This window comes from Nelusetta ayraudi, unplaced genomic scaffold (assembly GCF_046127955.1).
Source record: "Nelusetta ayraudi isolate G7.1 ecotype Tasmania unplaced genomic scaffold, CSIRO-AGI_Nayr_v1 ptg000146l, whole genome shotgun sequence".
Taxonomy (NCBI): Eukaryota; Metazoa; Chordata; class Actinopteri; order Tetraodontiformes; family Monacanthidae; genus Nelusetta; species Nelusetta ayraudi.
The window spans coordinates 639,745-657,523 of record NW_027466196.1 but is presented as its reverse complement, the minus strand read 5'-3'; the positions used below and the strand labels follow the sequence as shown (position 1 = coordinate 657,523).

Here is a 17,779-nt window from a genome sequence, read left to right as displayed (position 1 = left end):
ATGAGCAACAGGACGGTTGGTAATTGCAAAACAAGCGCAATGAATGAACTTCAGCAGAATTCAGCTCGGACACAAATCAACATATTGAAGGTTGCAAAAATCCTCTGGATTTATGACTGACACAACAGGGCTTTCGACTACAAATGGCACCTGTCAGGTGTGCGTTGAGAGGGCAACAGTGGATGTGCATCATTCCCCCTTTGGCAAGTGGTGAGGTGCGCTGGTGATTAACATATTGCTGGCTGACAGTGGCAAACACATCATTCTGCCTGAGAAAAGCCCTGAGCACCTTTCTGTGTTCCAGCTCTGCTTATGAAACCACACGACAATCAACGAGGCGAGGGTAGGTTTTATTTTATTTTTTTTATCATCCAGCCGGACATAAAGTCATTAGGACCAAACAACAAACCAAACAAAAACACCAGGATCTCGATCTGCAAGTCGTCGGCAGGCTGTAAAGGATGTTTACCCCCCTCCCCCCCCCCCCCTTATTTCAGTGAAGAGGGGCCAGCAAGCGCTGCACAATGTCTTCTGACACAGCGAGATGGCACAGAGGACATGAATAGAAAGCCTCAAGGAGAAGAGGTGGACACTGTGGACACCTTGTTCTATAAGTCAATCAGTGAGCTGCTTAGACTTTTATCGCTCGGGACAGATGCCTGGGCTGGATCGGACTGAGGCAGCTGGTGGAGGGGCTGACGGCAGATGGAAGGCCCGACACTGGTCTGCTATTCGCCAGCCAGCTGCACTTCCACTCCAGGGAGCCAGTAGGTTTGATGAACACTAACTAGATCTTCTTTTGGATGTAACTTCTGACGACATGTTCACCCTCAGCCAAGAGTGTTTGCACCGCGAGCTGTGGATCAAGCTGTGGATTTGTCCACATGCACTGTGGTCATCTCTCATCTAGTCTACAGTACACATGCACTGTATACAGGTACGACCCAGAAAATTAGAATATCCTGACTGAAAAGGTTGTTGTATTCCTGCAATTCAACTTAAAAGGTGAATGTGACATATTATATAAAGGAATAATATGCAAATCAATATATTTCCAGGATTTTGCTGATCAGGTCTTGCAGCTTAAAAAAAAAACTCAAATTCAAAAACTCAGAAAATTAGTTTGTGGCTTTGTGGTTTTAATAAGCTGAACATCTTAATCAGCAACGTTCCAAGGAACTGCTTGAGACGTCAATTTGCGTGGAATGGCTCAATAACATTTGTTGGCTTCATCTTTTATGTTAAATTGCCAAAATAAAACAACTTTTACTTGATATTCTAATTGTTCGGGTGGTACCTGTGTATCACGCCGCCTGAACAAGACTGGCAGAACATGCCGAAGCACCCCTAGCATTAGCGGGGTCAGGTCAGGCTTCCAGAGGATCTGATTTATTCTCTCGGCAAAGCTCTGGCCAGCTGGAGAGGCAAGGCTGCGGTAATTAAAGCATAACTGGGAGGAATAACAGCGTAGATACTAGAGTGTAAGATGAGCTGCAATCCCAAAGAGGCGTTGTTGTTCAGACATGCAAGAGAACGGCGACAGGTTGAAGCAGCAAAACCACCGGTCACCATACGCAGACCAGGAAGAGACCAATAATTCATTATTTTAATTGCGTTTCTGAACAAGAGAGATATTGAGACGGCAATAACAGCCAGGACGTCATTGTAGCGGATAAAATGAGATGAGATTCGAGACGGTGTCCCACTCCCCCGTCACAAGGAACTCCCTCCTCACTGTCTCCCACTTAGCAGTGCTCGGCAGTGTGGAATATTGAGCCTGGCTGAGGCACACTGTGTGGTAGTTTATGGTAATTACCCTCAGCTCCTGAGAGCTGAATGGGAAATGCACTGTTCCACTTCATGTCTCCAGCACTGACCCTGGTGTAAGCCTCCCGGGGTGTCTAGCAGGAAGCTCCTGGAGGAGGCCGTCCCTCCTCCCGCCGGTACTTTTATAGAACAAAGAACGTGACGGGGAGGAGACTACGTTGCTCATGAAAAAGAATTTTACTCATTGGACAGTTTGACCTCCATTACTTTCTGTCATGAGACAATATAAGACCAAAGGCTGGACTGGTGTTGAAGTCAGATCTCATGTGTTTGCAGCAGCAGCAGCAGCAGCAGCATGATGGCTGTAATCTTTCAGAACATTACCATTCAGTTAGAAAAAAGCAATTAGTACATGACAGAGTCCTCGCTTTGATTCAGCTGCTAGGAAGTCGAAGCAATTTACATCGCGTAATGGACCATGTTGAACAAATATTTCGGCAGTTTGAATTGACAGTGCAGGGGGGAATAGTGAGGAAATTATCCCTGGAGTTGATAATTTTCCCATGCAAACAAAACCACAGTGCAATTTTCTCCGACGCTACAGAATAAGAAGATGAGGGAATGACAGCATGGAGATTTCAGGTTTGGTTTTTTGGTTTTTTGTCTTTGCTCTGACAGTTATTATTGCCATGTCGACCGGGGGCACAGTGAGACATGAAGATCAACCCTGCACAGTATTTGAAAAGGGCATCGCAAAGACACAAGCATGCAACCTCGCAGCGAGGAAGAGTGTTGACAGTGGCCACCCGGGCTGCGTGTCACAGATGAGAGAGGAAGCTGGAGAACTTCCAGGGATAACCGAGGTCGCACCCACTCTAACTGGGTTGACTGGACTGGGTTTGGAGTACGGCCTGTTGTGCAGGCATTCGTATTTGACCAATCAGTGATCAGTTCCACGGCACTTGCTAAGTTTCCAGCGATCATATTTCTACTGCACTGTGCAAAAGTTTGCGTTGTGTTCTTCAGCTGTTCTAGGTGGCATCACTTAACTATCTTGCCGTCCAAGATGGCTTCTTGTATTTTTTTCATGGCACTCTTGACATTGTGTTGTTTTCCTCTCTTTAATGCCTTCCACATCAGGCTGCTGAGAACCCCTCCTCCTTCCCTCCTCATGATGGCATAAAGAGAGCCTCGGGAAACAAACCCTAATGTAGTTTGTCTTTGCCGAGAAGGTTAAGTGGCGACACTCACGAATGGAACACGGAAGTGGGACTGTGGTGGGACAACGCATGTTGTTGAAACTGGGGGATGAATTTGCATTCCAAGTTGCCTCAAACGCTTTTTGTTTTTGGTTTGTTTGTTTTTTTTGGGGGGAAAAGCATATTATCGCGCGGTGGAGCTGTGAGGCTGCCGCTCGCTTGGCTCTTTTATTGCATTACCGCCCTGTCATAGAAATAGCCGTGTCTTTTGTTTGCGAGTGGCATCAATATTAATGAAATTTAAGCTCCAAACAGAGTGGGATGGAATTTATTTCTCGTGATTATGCATAGCTTAAGCTTAGACACTGTTGTAGCTTGTGTTTTTTTTTTTTTTTCTTTTTTGTTTATTTCCCCCAGACCATCTGTGCAGTTAATAGCTTCCCCTTTACCGGAAAATGATAAGCGAAGGCGTCGCCCCGCGCAGCGCTGCGTTGCTTTTCATTCTTGCTCTCACCAACCAGCCGCACGTGTGCAATCAAAACAAAATGCTATCTGTTTATTGCACAGTTAGTCGTGGCACTGTGTGATTTAGAGGCCGGAGGCAGATGTGATGTCAATAAATTTAACCCATAAATCAAAAAAAAATAAAAATTCTATAGGCCACAATTGTCCATCCGTCCATTTTCTATCACCCGTTCAGGGTCACGGATGTTATTGAGCTTTGTGCCAGCTGTCTGCTGGCAAAGGCAGAGTTACACAATGCTACACAAGTCAGAGAGTCATAAACTGCGTTTCCATCACTCCTAGAATTGCACAAAACCTCAATATGGCCATAATGAAACCTGGTGGTGGGAACGGCTCAGCTCGGAACAACCTCTCCACTCTGGATCAAAGGTTTTGAGGCCCTCATCATGAGGAGGTTTTTCCCCACGGATCCACAGAGAGGAATATGGCAAAAGTTGTCATGGAAACACTTTTTCTTTTTGGCATTCACGCATCACCGGACTTTACGTACGGGGTCACGTGACCAGTTCACTGGCCAGTGAAAATGGCGCGCGTCATGATTGGATATTTTGAATGTGAATATTTTTTTTTACAAATCATCAAAGAGAAAAATATAGCAACCCTTCTTGACAGCAAACGGACGTCAACAAACAAAAGCAAACGTAATTCCCCTTGCGGGACGAGATTTGACCAGAATTCCGGCTGATGCTCTTCACACCATTCAACGGAAACGCCTGCAAATCGCAATTGTACGCTGTCAAAATTTTAGAAGTATCATTTTGTATTTTGTGGAAAATACTGACATGGAAACGCAGCTAGTTTCATAGCGGGTAGGGATAATGGATGATGATGATGATGATGGTGGTGATGATAGTGATGATGATGATGATGATGATGATGAAGATGATGGTGATCGGGATGATGATGATGATGATGGTGATGATGATGATGATGAAGATGATGGTGATCGGGATGATGATGATGATGATGATGATGATGAAGATGATGGTGATCGGGATGATGATGATGATGATGATGATGATGAAGATGATGGTGATCGTGATGATGATGATGATGATGAAGATGATGGTGATCGGGATGATGATAATGATGATGGTAATGATGGTGGTGATGATGATGATGGTGATCATGGTGATCATGATGGTGGTGGTGGTGATGATGATGGTGGTGATGATGATGGTGGTGATGATGATGGTGGTGATGATGATGATGATGATGATGATGATGATGATGATGATGGTGCTCTGCTTAAGAATATGAACCTGATACCGATGGCAGTGTATCTGCCTGACCTTAGCGTAACGTAGCATCCTTTTAGTGTGGAGGGTCTTGGCCTATCAGTGTTGTATCTCAGCCTCTACACAGCTGGCTCTGATGTTGGAATCCCTCGGCCGTCGTCCAGCAGGTGAGCAGGGCTGACGGCAGCTTTAACCTTAACCCCCTCTCTCCTCATCTGGGCTGCGGCTGTCCTCTTCTTGTCCCACGGGGAAGGTGAAGGTCGGAGTCGGGCCGGGCCAGGCTGCAGCTTGTGCTGCTCCAACATGAAGCTACAATGGGACAGTGTGTTTGAACAGCACGACTCCAGGTTCCTGCCGAGGTCACCGTGCTGTCACTGCATTCCGCTCAGTGCAAGCATGCCAGGGTTAACAAAGCGGTGTGCTCGGCAATGTGTGCCACTTGGTGTGCAGCAAACATGCCACCGTGCTTAAGTAGAATGAAGCACATGTTGGTATTTATGAGCTTCTCTAGCATGCTGGCGTAGACAGGAAGTGTCTTACTAGGAAGTGTTTGGATGTAAAACACAACCCTTTCCTTGTGATCATCTAATGCTAATTGCAGCATCATCAAAGCACGTTTTCTACAGCATCATTACTGCAGTTTAACAGTCAAACACCTTCCACGTGTTCACGCTCACGGTGATGATTCTGTATGATTTCTGCCACTGCTTGCTAAAGGTAAGAAAGGGTTCGCTGCACATTTAGACAATGAAAGAAAATCCCGTCAGAATAAAACAGAAGTGACTCGACCCGAGTTGATCACATCCTTGAATAGTGAGTGGGTATTTGGCCAACACTGCGTCTCATGTCTCGTTTCCTGTGACACTGATGAGGTGCAACAGCTGATTCTGGAACTTGCCGCATTATGATTGGACGGAGGAGGAGTCGTCAAAGAGAAAAATATAAGAATCTTTCTTAACAGCAAACGATCGTAAACGAACAAAAGCAAACGTATTTCTCGTAAATCCCGCGGGAGGAGATTCGACCAGGATGACGGCTCGTGCGCTTCACACCATTCAATAGAAACGCCTGCAAATCGCGGTTGCGCTTTGTGGAAATTTTTAGAAATATGGCTTTTATTTTGTGAAAAACATCGTGGACACGCAGCCGTAAAGACCTAAGCCGTAAGTTCAGTTCCCTGCAGTGAAGGTTGCAGTGGCTGTTGGTGTCAGCGTTCCCCTCCATCCTTCAGGAATGCTGGAGCCAGGCGCGTCTACATTCCTGATTATGCTTATGCGTTGCAAGGCCTGTTTGTTTTTTTCCGTTCCTTGATCTGCTCCTGGGGGATAAGTGGGATGTAGGCCATGTTCGCACTCTGAGGTGGTTCATTCAGCCCATCAACACAAAGCCCGTGGTGGCAGCAGCAGCAGCATCAGCGATGCACAGCCTGGCAGAGTGGCCCAGTTGTGCACAAAGCCATTTCCTGTATTGCAGATTCCAGCACTCTGCAATAATTAACAGCGAGGTAGGCTCTTATTTATTTTTGTTTTTGCACCGGGCACCATTAGCGAGTAAATCCCTCTGTTTACTACAGAGGAATATTTCCTTCGGTGGATTATGCAGCAATTAGTTCTGGCCAAGTGTTCTGAACGGACTGGAGGCGTGCCTTCCGAGCGAACACACTTTTATTGAGGTTTGACTTTGCGCTGCTCACATCCAAACTAAAGTCTTTAGCGGTGAATAACGTTCAAAAAGAAACAAAACAAACACAACTCTTCCTTTTGTGTGCCGTCGCATCCTGAAGCTTTGTTTCGCTTCGAAGGGAAATCTTGTGAATTACTCACGTGGCATTTCGAACCAGACTGAGCAGTAAAGTACGAGCACTACATGGCTTAAGCCTCTTGCCCAATTACGGCAGTGTAGACGCTCGATAGAGGCTGGAATTAGTGATAGTTGTAGCAGATGCTTCAGCATTCTTGGCTGCATCCTCTGCCAGTGCCTGCCTGGCCCATAACCTGTTCAACACAGCTTGACTCGCCAGCGGCTAAAACTTGGTGAGAATAACTGTGTCTCAATTCAGGGTCTGCATCACGTGTGTAAATTTAAGTATTGAAATTTCACATCAAATATTCAGTGTTTAACGTAGGGTTTTTACTGATTTGAACATCCAACGCCATCGTTGGATGGCGACCCAATGGTTAGCTTGATGCTATAAAAACGTCACTTCTGGGCTGTGACGCAACCAGGAAATACTCCGAAGGCTAGACCGTCCCGTGCAGTTACCGGGGAGGCGGAGTTTGGGTTGGTTCTTCTAGGCCGGGTCCTTGGGAGGACGCTTCCTTCAGACGGAGGACGCTTCCTTCCAAGGATGCAGAGCCTGAATTGAGACCACAGCCTTGGAGTCTGGATGTGGCGAGAACATTCAATCAGTTGTTTATTGGTGCTGGTGCAGCTTAAATAGGAAATCACATGGCATGGGAATAATTGGGAGCACACCCATCACCCAATCAATCAATTTAACAAGCTGACTGTTTCTCCAGCTCTAACTTCCGTTCCATCATTTGAGAAGAAAGGATTTCGAGGTTCGGTAGATCCAAACCTATTGTTTGCATGTGATTTTTATTTTCATATTCTTGCGTCTCTGCTGCATTTTAGCGCTGCTCTTTGATTCCCATTTCATATCTAATTTACGGCCTGTGAAACTGTGGACGGTGGCGAGTTGACCGCTGGCGTGGCGCTGGCCTGGAAGGAAAAGGCAGCAGATTCTCAGTGTGTTCTGCCATCAGAGAGAGCTGCCTGCGTTAGAACTTGTGTACGAGGCGACGCTGATAGGAGCAATTAGCCGAGGGAGGGAGTGATAGATGGAGGGCGATGCAGCAGAACGCTTATTATTTGTCGTTTTTAGCGCCTTACACGGAAACAGCAAAGGTTAATTGGGTTTCTGTCGACGCGATCTTGTCGAGCAGTTTATATTTCTCTCACACCGTCAAAATGCACTCCGGTGTTTCACTCCCCAATCCAAGGAAACGTTTCGCTTACTTCTGTCATAATCGGCCCGCGGCGTTCATTTTAGATCCAAGCAGCGCTTGAACGTTTGGATGTATTCTTCTTTTGATATACATTCTGTTGATAGAACAAATAAGCTGAGATGGAGCGCGGCGCTGCGTGGAGCTCGCATGCTCAGACTCTGGGACAGGATGCAGCCTGTCCCGCAAAAAAAAAAAAAAAAAAAAAAAAAGAATGATTTGGATTTTCACGTTATATAAATCGGGAACGGCTTAAAACCTGCTTTCTGAGAATCGGAGCACGGCAGCCCGGTGTTGCATAACTCAGGCCAACACAAACCTTCAGCAGGATGCGGAGGGGCGTCGGCCTCACCGTGACCCTCTTTGGGTCTGATTAACTCGAGGTTTGTGCGCTGAAGAGACGACCAAAAGCATCATGAGATGCACCTCTAGCGTTCCTTTAGCGCCTTTGGCTTCGTGAATATGTAGACGCCAGCCTTTCTGACGAAGGCCACTAAAATATTGGATAACTTATTCTGTGGTCGCACTGCGATTTACCAAAGAGTGAAACTGACTTTGTGTTCTTATTAAGCACCTTTGAAAGGTCGTGCAGCGCAGGGGACAACTGATGCTGAGCAGACTGCAGACACGATCTGATTCAAAGCCACCATCAGAACCCTTTGATAGTGGGATTGTGAAAACATTCATTTTTATTATTATTATTATTATTATTATCATTATTATTATTATTATTATTATTATTATTATTATTAGTTTGTCAAAGTTTGTGTGAGTCCATGCACACCACAGCGAGGTTGTATACGAGTATATTAACCCTAACCCCCAACCGAACCCAGGGCTCCCATGCAAGTCCATTGGGGTCAAAGGTCAACTTTGTCCTAGAGACTTGGGACCACTTACAAGCAGCCTGGCCCACCTCGGCACACGCAATCGTATTGGATCACACTCAACACGCCAAAAACCAAGGAGACGCGTGCTCTATCAGTGTATGCAAGCAGTTTAGCGCCCCCTATTCCCGATAGCAGTCAATGAAGGCCCCCTTTGTGTTTGCTGTCCTCCTTGCGTGGACGTTGCTTCTGGCTGGCGGCGAGTGACCTTGGTGCACTGCGCTGGTGGAGGGAGGGAGGCGGAGTTCACCATCGACTCCCCTGCAACATGACCCGGCCCCTCCCTCAGGGAAAGCCACATGCAAATGAGTGTGGTGTTTGTGCCGAGTCAGTGAGGCTGCGCCGCCGCCGCCGCCGTGCCAGAAAGCGCCGAAAGGTCGCACTGGCTGCCTGCATGTTGACGTGCACACCATGAGCACGTGCACTTTTGGGTTACGCATGAAATCACAAGAACTCAAACAAATTTGAAAGAAATTAAAGACGGGTGAAGGGTAAAACAAAATAGGACAGGCAACACAGGAGTTAATCAGATTAATCACAATTAATCAGATGTTAAAAGCAGTTCTAAAACGGTAGGTTTTGAGATGGGATTGGAAGGTGTGCAGGTCAGAACAGTCAGGAATGTGTTTGACAGCAGCAGCTATTGATTGGTTGAAAGTTGCTGTCCGTGGTGCTGGTGGTTCCCTGTTGGCGAGCTTGGTTGAAAAATAAATAATCAGCGCAGCGGCTGCAAAGAAGCGAAGCGCAGTGGGACTGGCACAGGGAAAAACAAAAGAAATGCCACTGTTTGATGGACAGCTGCAGGGGCAGTGAGTGAGCGCCCCCTAAAGGAATCTGCACCATGCTGCTAAAATATGAATACAAGGGACTCATTTAATAATTATTGCAAGGCAAAAAAAAGGGTTGGGAAACGGCCATCCGTAGGTTGAAATACAAAGCCGATCATCTCGTCAAATGTACAGCACAATCGTTGTGAGCAAAGGTGTTTTAAAAGGAAAGCTGGCAAATGAACAATGTAAATTTAAAATGCATAAATTATGCTCAAAGTCATTTCTTTCTCTTCCCTTCTCCCCATTATACTTCACTCATGGGAGGATTCTGAGACATTAATATATGAGTTATGAGGTATGAATCTACTAGTGGGGGGACTTTATAATGTACATCCACTATTCATTTATTGAAGAGGACATGAATCCCCATCGGAATGGCGCCTTAATAAGATGAGAATAAGATAAGATGAACACGTAATGGATTTTTTTTTTGTTGCCATCTTAACCACAAACCCATCCCACTTCCCACAGTATGCAGCTAATGCCATATTTATTTATTTTTTATGCCTTGCTAACAGAAATACAAGCCGAGTGGGAAATTGAATGTGCCACTGCAGTGAGTGCACAGCAGACACCAAGCCGTGTCCAAGCCAGGGAGACGTGCGTGGATTTAAACACTGTTATTAAGGCTCCACTCCCCCCCATTATGTCCCATGCCAATATTCACAATAGCCAGAGTGGAAAGGAGCAGTCGCTGATATACCGCTGGCTTCTCTGGCTAAGACGTGTTCAAAACAGTCTGCTGGGCTGCCACTGGATGTTGTCTGTCTGTCATGTCACGAGTCGCTGATAAAAAACCACTGCACGATATCTGAACAGTAAGAATGGCTGGGAAGAAGGAAACCAACGAAAGAATGGATTGTGTTTGTGGTTTGAATGTAGCTTAGTGGTGGTTAATATCCAAGCTCATTAGACTTCTCACAGGTGTGTCAAACCTTTTTTTTTTTTTTTTTTAATTTTTAGTGTTAAGACAGGATGTTCAGTACTGCTCACTGTCTGAAGAGGTGCATTTTATTGGAAATGAAAAGAAAATAACATTTTTTTTTTTTTTTTTTTTTTTTTACGCAAAGCTACATAGACACGGATGTAGTAACACGGCAACCTTTAAATAATCCATGTAAAGCATAAAGCATCAACCGTCAACCATGTAAAGTATCTCATGAAAGGAAAGGTGCACTTCTTAAAAGCTCTAATGTTCCAATCAGCCTTTGATCTGCCCTGACTGCATTATTGGCTCTTATTAAGCTAATGGAGGCCTTTTCAAGCAGCCCTGTGATGGTACAGAACTGGCGGTGGCTGCAGCATTTGCATGTTGCTGTTGTGTAGCGGAGAACCTGCACCCCGGTGATAACGGCGAGCTTATGCAGCAAGCGGTGGGAAATCTCCATCCAGCACTTAACCTCCATGGATGGCAGATTATTACTGGCAGCTCTGGGTCACGGAAGAGAGTAACCCGTTTGTCCTTGGGGCACGCTCATCTGCATGGCCCACCGCTGCCACGCTTCTCATCTCGCACAGGGCTTCCCTCTCACCAGCTGCATCACAATGGAATTACTTTTATCATTTCTCTTTTTTTTTTATCACCGCGGTCTGTTTCTCCTCATTGTGCTCCGCTGTATTTTCCCGCTATGTTAATTTGGCACCTGGAGTACAAAAGACTCGATCCGCTAATCTCTCTCTTTGTTTTATGCAACAGTCCTTCATTCCACGACTCTATTCAACGGGAAATGGTTGAGCGGTGATGGTGACAGACGGTTTTCGTGGTTCTGCAGTCAAGCCAGCTGAATATTTTGAGGTGACAGGAGGGGGAAAGTATTGTAATTCTGTAGTTTACCATGGAGCGATTTAGGGTCCAGTGTCTTGCCCAAGGGCACGTCAAACATGTTGGAGCCGGGATTTGAACCGCCCACCCTTCAGTCGTCAGTTCGCTACCCACTGTAGTAGCAACTGAGCAACAGCAGCCCAAAGGGGCCTCCTCTTGGCAAACAAACCCCGTGGGCCAGTTCCTGGGCGCACTGGTGATCGCAAATCGCGAGCAGAATCAAAGCAGGTGCGATAAGAGGCCGGCTTGCTCTGATCTGATGCTTCCTTCGTGCACAGCCTCCGACAAACAGTGTTGTCATTCCGCCGTCTGAGCGACCTGGCACGAATGTGTGTGTGTGTGTGTGTGTGTGTGTGTGTGTGTGCTGAATCAGCCCGTTGTGATAATGCATTTACGAGTTACTGGCATTGATCTGATTGCATCAGAATGCCGCGGGGGCCAGTTTGCAGCAGGAAGCCGTGTGACCACCAAACGCAACCTTCGCCTGGCTGCCAGGCGGCTGACTCCTGCACTGGCACTACGCTCCACAGTGCAGCTGGCCTCAGAGCTCTCTCCCCGCTGCCGGGGGCTTTGTGTCTTGTAACTTTCATGACGTGTGCATTATGAACCGCCTCTCAGCTCAGTGTGCTTCTCTTTGTGTTCTGTGTTGCAGGCACCTGGGCTCCTTGCCATTAGAAGTCTCAGAGGTTCCTCTCAACCTCATTGCCCATCCGTGTAGGAGAAGTTACCCCTGTCGTAAATGGAAGTCTGCATCTTTTGGGTAAATCAAAGGGTTTCCTTTATTTTGTCTTGCTTTATTTGTGAAAAGAAAATCACCTTGTTATTGTCACACACACACACACACACACACCATCTGGTCATCAGAATTTTCTCGTCCTGTCCTCCGAGCCTTTGGCCGTCTCATCTCTGTCCAGACATTGGGCGTCATTCTCTCTGTCGAGCTGACAGGGCTTCTGCTGGTCTGTTCTTCTGTGTTTGTAAGTCCGTTCCTGTTGGTGTTGGTGTACAATTCATTCATTCATTTTCCATACCCGCTTAGTCCCGAGCTCAGGGTCACGGGGGTCTGCTGGAGGCTCTCCCAGCTGTCTCAGGGTGAAGGCACGGTGACACCCTGGACCAGTGGCCAGTTCATCGCAGGGCCTCATAGAAACAGACAACCATTCACACTCACATGCACACCTACGGACAATTGAGAGTGTTCAATTGACCTCACATGCATGTTTCTGGACTGTGGGAGGAAGCTGGAGCACCCGGAGAGCCCTGGTGTACAATTCCTCCACGAAATTAAAAATATTTTTCAGTATTATTTTGAAAAAAAACAAAAACAAAACCCAAATCTAATGTTGTTGTTGTGGCGTAGAGTTGTGTAACTGGCTGTCTGGCTGTCCATGCTGCGCGGCTCCCTGTGGAAAGTTTTGGGCAGAGTTCATTACAGCTGCACAGCGAGGATCCAGGAGCTGCTCGGCAAATGAGGAGCGATGGGGAGAGATGAGAACCCTGAGAGCGTCAAGCAGTGGGACGCAGGCTTCAAAAGCTGCATGGCAATCTCAACGTTTTTTTTTTACGTTTTTTTTTTTTTTTTATATTCTTGATGCAGAGCTCGGTATATCAGAGGAGTATCCAGCACTGAAGCTGGAGAACAATGCTGAGTTGGGGTGGGTGGTGGGGGGGCAGTTTTCTCTCACTTAGAAGCCTTGGTCTTCAGAGGATGGAGACGATGTCGCTGTAATGACGAGTGCGGGCGGCTCACCCCGTTTATAGATTCAAGGCAGCAGTTGTGATTGGAGTTACAGATAGAGAGAAAGAGAGAGAGGGAGAGAGAGAGAGAGAGAGGTTACAAGCAGGTCATGAAGAGAAACAAAAAGGAAGAACATTAAATGCAGGGCATCAATTACCTATCAATTACAAACTTCCTGGGGAGATGTCGGCTACTGCCGGGTCAAGGTGACCCAGCAGTAGCCGACAGTTTGGTCAGCTTACAAGTCTTCCTGTCTTCTTCCCACGTTTACGTTGTCAGTAAGACTGAGCCCTATACAACATGTATGTAACATGTATGTACCATGTATATAACCTAACCCAATCTGCCTTATTACATTCCTTCAAGTCCGTTCACTTCAAGTTGATTTTGCTTTTTTTTTTTTTTTTTAGAAGTAAACGTGTTTGTTGAAAATTGAAGAACACGAGTTTAGAACTCTGACGGCAGACTGCCTGTAAGGATGTCACTCACAGTGTTGCTGGCCATCAAAGAGACATTGACATTTTTTTTATTATTTTTTTTGTTGCTTTTATTATGTTATACATCATGAAGAGATGGAATCCTGTGTCAGAGGGCAAAACATGAAGGCCTTATCTTGGCTGATTGCCAAATAGTTTGAAAGCCGTCCATTTCTACCGAGGACAAGATGTTCTGACGGTGTCACTCCCGTCCACCACACCAGGAAGTGGCCGCAGTAGTCCAAAAATAGATTTCATGACAAGAATGAAGACAAAAAAAAACCATCCTTGCAGGATTACAGAGAAGTGATGCGCTCTAAATATGATGTTTTGTCTGTTGTGTGTAACCTTAAACAGCGATTCAAATGTTTTTGTTACACTCTTCAACCCAGCGAAGTGCCTTGTTACCTCGAACAAGCCACTCTCTAACGGGGAACAATAGCAGTTCCCTGACCTCCTAACAGGTCAGGGAACTGCTAAAAGGCTCACAGTGAACCTTGTTGTGGTGAGAGATGCCGCTGATGACAGTGCGGGATCTCATGGAACGGCTGGAGAGCCGCTGGTGTGTGGCACTCTCAACACCTGAGATAGAGTCAGTGTCCTTCACAATTCAGCCTCCCACTGATGAAAGCATTAAATCCTCTTATTCGCTGGGTCATTCTTAAGCTTTTGGCCAAAGTCATATCTTGGCTGATGCCACTAAAATAGTCCACAAAATGAATGCTTGGCTGTATTCTGTTAATCTTTTTTTTTTTTTAATGTTGTACGTTTTGTTGAATATTTCATGAGTTTGTCTGAAACTTCTCCAGTTATTCTGGCTTTTTTTTTTTTGCAAGTGTCCACCTTCTCAAAACAATGGTCCCTCAATACATGACTCAGATCCTCATTGGTCAGCTGCAGTCCTAATGTGAATGCACAATGGGTCAGTTGGATCTGGCAAAGACAAATGTTGCCCTGTGTTGCACCTCGTCCCCAGCAAAGAAGTCACTTGATACTTTTGAATGGAGAACATTTCAAGTATTCAATACTGGGCAACACAAGTTTCACTTAAGATGCATTTGTGTGTGAGTTTGCGTCCCTTTCAAGTGAAAATCCCACAACAGAATTTGCTTTATTCCGTTCACGAACAGCCTGATGCAACCAAATATTAAATTTGTCCCTGGCTTACGTCGGTATTACTTTGTGCTGAGATGAAAGAGTGGCTGCTTTACTCACAATACCCTTGACAAATGGTGGTGTTGCGTTGCCTCTGGAATGTGGGATCACAGTGACTGTGTGTGTGTGTGTGTGTGTGTGTGTGTGTGTGTGTGTGTGTGTGTGTGTGTGTGTGTGTGTGTGTGTGTGTGTGGGGTGCCAAGTTAGTCTCACACCAGCCAATTGACCGTGCTTCCAGTTGCCCTGAACACACTTTGATGTGGTGTATCTGTAATCCTCCAACATCCCCGGCCTCCTAAATTTAACACGTTGGTGGTTTCGTTTTTTTCCCGGATTGAATTGTAGTTTTTCAATGTAACCGAGCTGGAGTTTTGTTTCCCTGCAATATCGCTAAATTATGAAGACGGCGTCTCCCTCTCTGCTCGGGGCCAGCAGCTGCTTAGTTTGTGATGAAGCAAAACGTTTCGAGCGGCAGAAGTCGCTGTCGCTCTCCTCGCATCTGTGCGATTGTTGCTTATTGTGACGCAGCATTTGGCACATTCAGCTGGCTGGGTCTTATAAATAACTACAATGCCTGTCACCGGAGTGGGGAAGTATTTATAGATTTCCGTGAATACTCTGCCCCAGTTGCAGTCATTTGAACGGGAGCAGGCGTTGGCAGAAAACATGTTGTCTTTCACCTGAGCGAGTGGCCGTTATTACACACTTATTACACATTTATTACACATTTATTACACATGTTCTGGCGCTGTGACGTCCCATGATGCTGCTGCTTTGCTACATCACGAGCTACAATTCAAAAAAGTTTTTTTTTTTTTTTTTATATAAAACTTGTGCTTCAGGAAGGTCAAGTGTCAGCTAGGGCTGGGTACCGAATGAAAGAGAAAGAGTAACGTTCTTGAACAGGTATCGAAATCTGGCATTGACTTAAAAAAAAATGACTTGAATGATCCCAGCCGTGCTCTCAGGTTCTGTGGCTGCAAGCGACTCCATGAAGAAACTCCCAAGATGTTATTGAGTGTCTCCAATGGAGATTCGGAGTTTTACTGGTACCAGTGGAAAGGAGTTCTGTCCACTGATGTGGATTTTACTCCCAAGAGAAAAAGTAACGTATGGATGTGAACAGTCTTGATTGTTCAAGCTTTGCCACAGCTGTATTACAACTGTGCTCGTTCAGTGAACGCTAAGCAGTGAACACGTTTACTGACAACTGACACTCTGGACACCTTCACTCTAGCATGCTTCTCTGTAAGTCACACAGACAAGTTTGCTCTCTGTTTGTTTCATGCATCCTAAAAACTATCAGTTTTTACAATGATAAGATAAACTTCCCACCTCAGTGGAGACCTGATCAGGACTGGACTGCAGTTTTCATCTCTTGTCCTTTCTCTCATTTTCTTCTAATGTTTGCATTTGGCATTTGTGAAGCTTGCTTGATATGCCCATGAAGCAATACAATTGTTATTGTTTTTCAATATTAGATAACGAAAAGAAAAATGTTGAATAGTGGCCTTGGCAAAAAAAAAAAAAAAAAATGTAAAAAACTAAAACTAAAACTCAATTCCTTCCCTATAAATTTCAATAAATGCCCCAATTTGAGCTCAGTAATGCACCTCAATAACTGTCTCCAGCTAATATCCTCCTTTGTGCGGGTTATAAATGACGCAGCGTGTGAACGCTGAACGCTAAAAGCTGGATATATATCTGTGGGAGCCGGGCAGCTTCCCCGCTGAAGCTGAAGGCACCGACGTTGGGAGGTGGGCAGTGCGGAAGGAGCGCTAATTCATCACTGTTAAAGGCTGGGTAACAGGGCTGCACCACTGGCCGGGCTATCACTGCGAGAGGCACTTCATTAACTTTCCATCAGCTGCAGGAGGATTCATGAGTTGGTGGCGGACGCAGCCCACTGGCTGCAGAGGAAGCCCAGCTGGGAGGCTCCGCACTGGGGCTTCCTGCACTCGGCGTCTGCTGTTTGTTGGTTCAGAGCAGCGGTGGGCAAACCTTTTACACTGGTGGGGCTACAGTGGGTTCCAAAATGGGCCAGAGGGGGGAGGGGGGGTGGGGCAGCAGCAGGTGGATGGAGTGTTTTGGGAGAAAGAAAATATATCATGGGATATGTGGAAAACGTGTTGCTTTAATGTCCATTGAAAATGACAAAAGACATTCCGTCACGTCTGTTTTTATTTTCCGTTTATACCTGGAAATGTTTTTTTTCATTGCCTTATTTCTTTAATTCATATAATTCTCAATCTTTTTGCACTTTACAGTTTTTCAGCTGTAATTATGCAAATTTTCCCATTGTGGGATCAATAAAGTTCTTCTTTTTCTTTTTCTTTTTTTCTTCTTCTTCTTCTTTTTCTTTTTCTTTTTCTTCTTCTTCTTCTTCTTCTTCTTCTTGTGAACAGCTTCGTGAAATTATTGTATTGAATTATGTGTACTGTAAAATAAATGTCCAACATTTTCTTTCCAAGTTACATTACATTTTAAAATGTAAAAACTTTTTTCTATTTAAAACAAAGAAACTGCCCACAAAGCCACGACCCTATCAGAACGGCTCCTAGACCCACTTTTGGGCTGCGACCCACCACTTGAGAATCGCTGGTCCGGAACTGGAACCGGCCCTGATGAATTCTGGTATTATTTCCATGGCGCAGCCTCCTGCTTGTGTTTGGCTGCTCCGTCGGCGCTGTTTGTTTCACTGGGACGTCAGTCTGCTGAGCTGTGAACGCCAACAGACCGCCAGCATATGTGGACGTGGCGCTGGTCCTCGCGGAGGAGGAGGAGGGGGAGGTGTTGCGGCAGGCGTCCACAATGCCAGGCGGCCGAGTCCACACCAGGACTCATTTTCACGGCGCCGAGGCTTTGAGACGCCGCCTCTGCCTGTCCACCCCGTCCGTTCCGTTGCTGTCTTCGGTTCTGGTGTGGAAACATTAACCGAGTCGGCCAGTGTAACGAAAGTTATGGATCGCATTGATCCCGCGCGTTGCACTATATTTGCCGCAGACGTCGATATTTGAAGCGCCGCGGGTCACAATCAGGGTGGCTGTTTGTGCTGGTAATGAGCTGCAGGTGATGGGTCGGTGCGCCGTCCCACCAAGCCACGTCTCTTATCGTCAGTGGCAACAACTGCACATTGG

At 46.0% G+C, this 17,779-nt stretch overlaps 1 protein-coding gene across 4 annotated transcripts in view; it reads left to right on the top strand.

Annotated features, from left to right (window-relative positions):
• iqsec1b (IQ motif and Sec7 domain ArfGEF 1b) overlaps nt 1-17,779 on the top strand; it is a 125,790-nt gene that overhangs the window by 20,481 nt on the left and 87,530 nt on the right. For 3 of the 4 annotated variants that reach the window (XM_076013202.1, XM_076013201.1, XM_076013209.1), the window contains exon 2: nt 11,926-12,033. The exons of the other annotated variant lie outside the window; for it this stretch is intronic. In XM_076013202.1, coding sequence (XP_075869317.1) covers nt 11,926-12,033 — 108 coding nt within the window. The remainder of the gene's footprint in view (nt 1-11,925; nt 12,034-17,779) is intronic. 4 annotated transcript variants of the gene reach the window in all.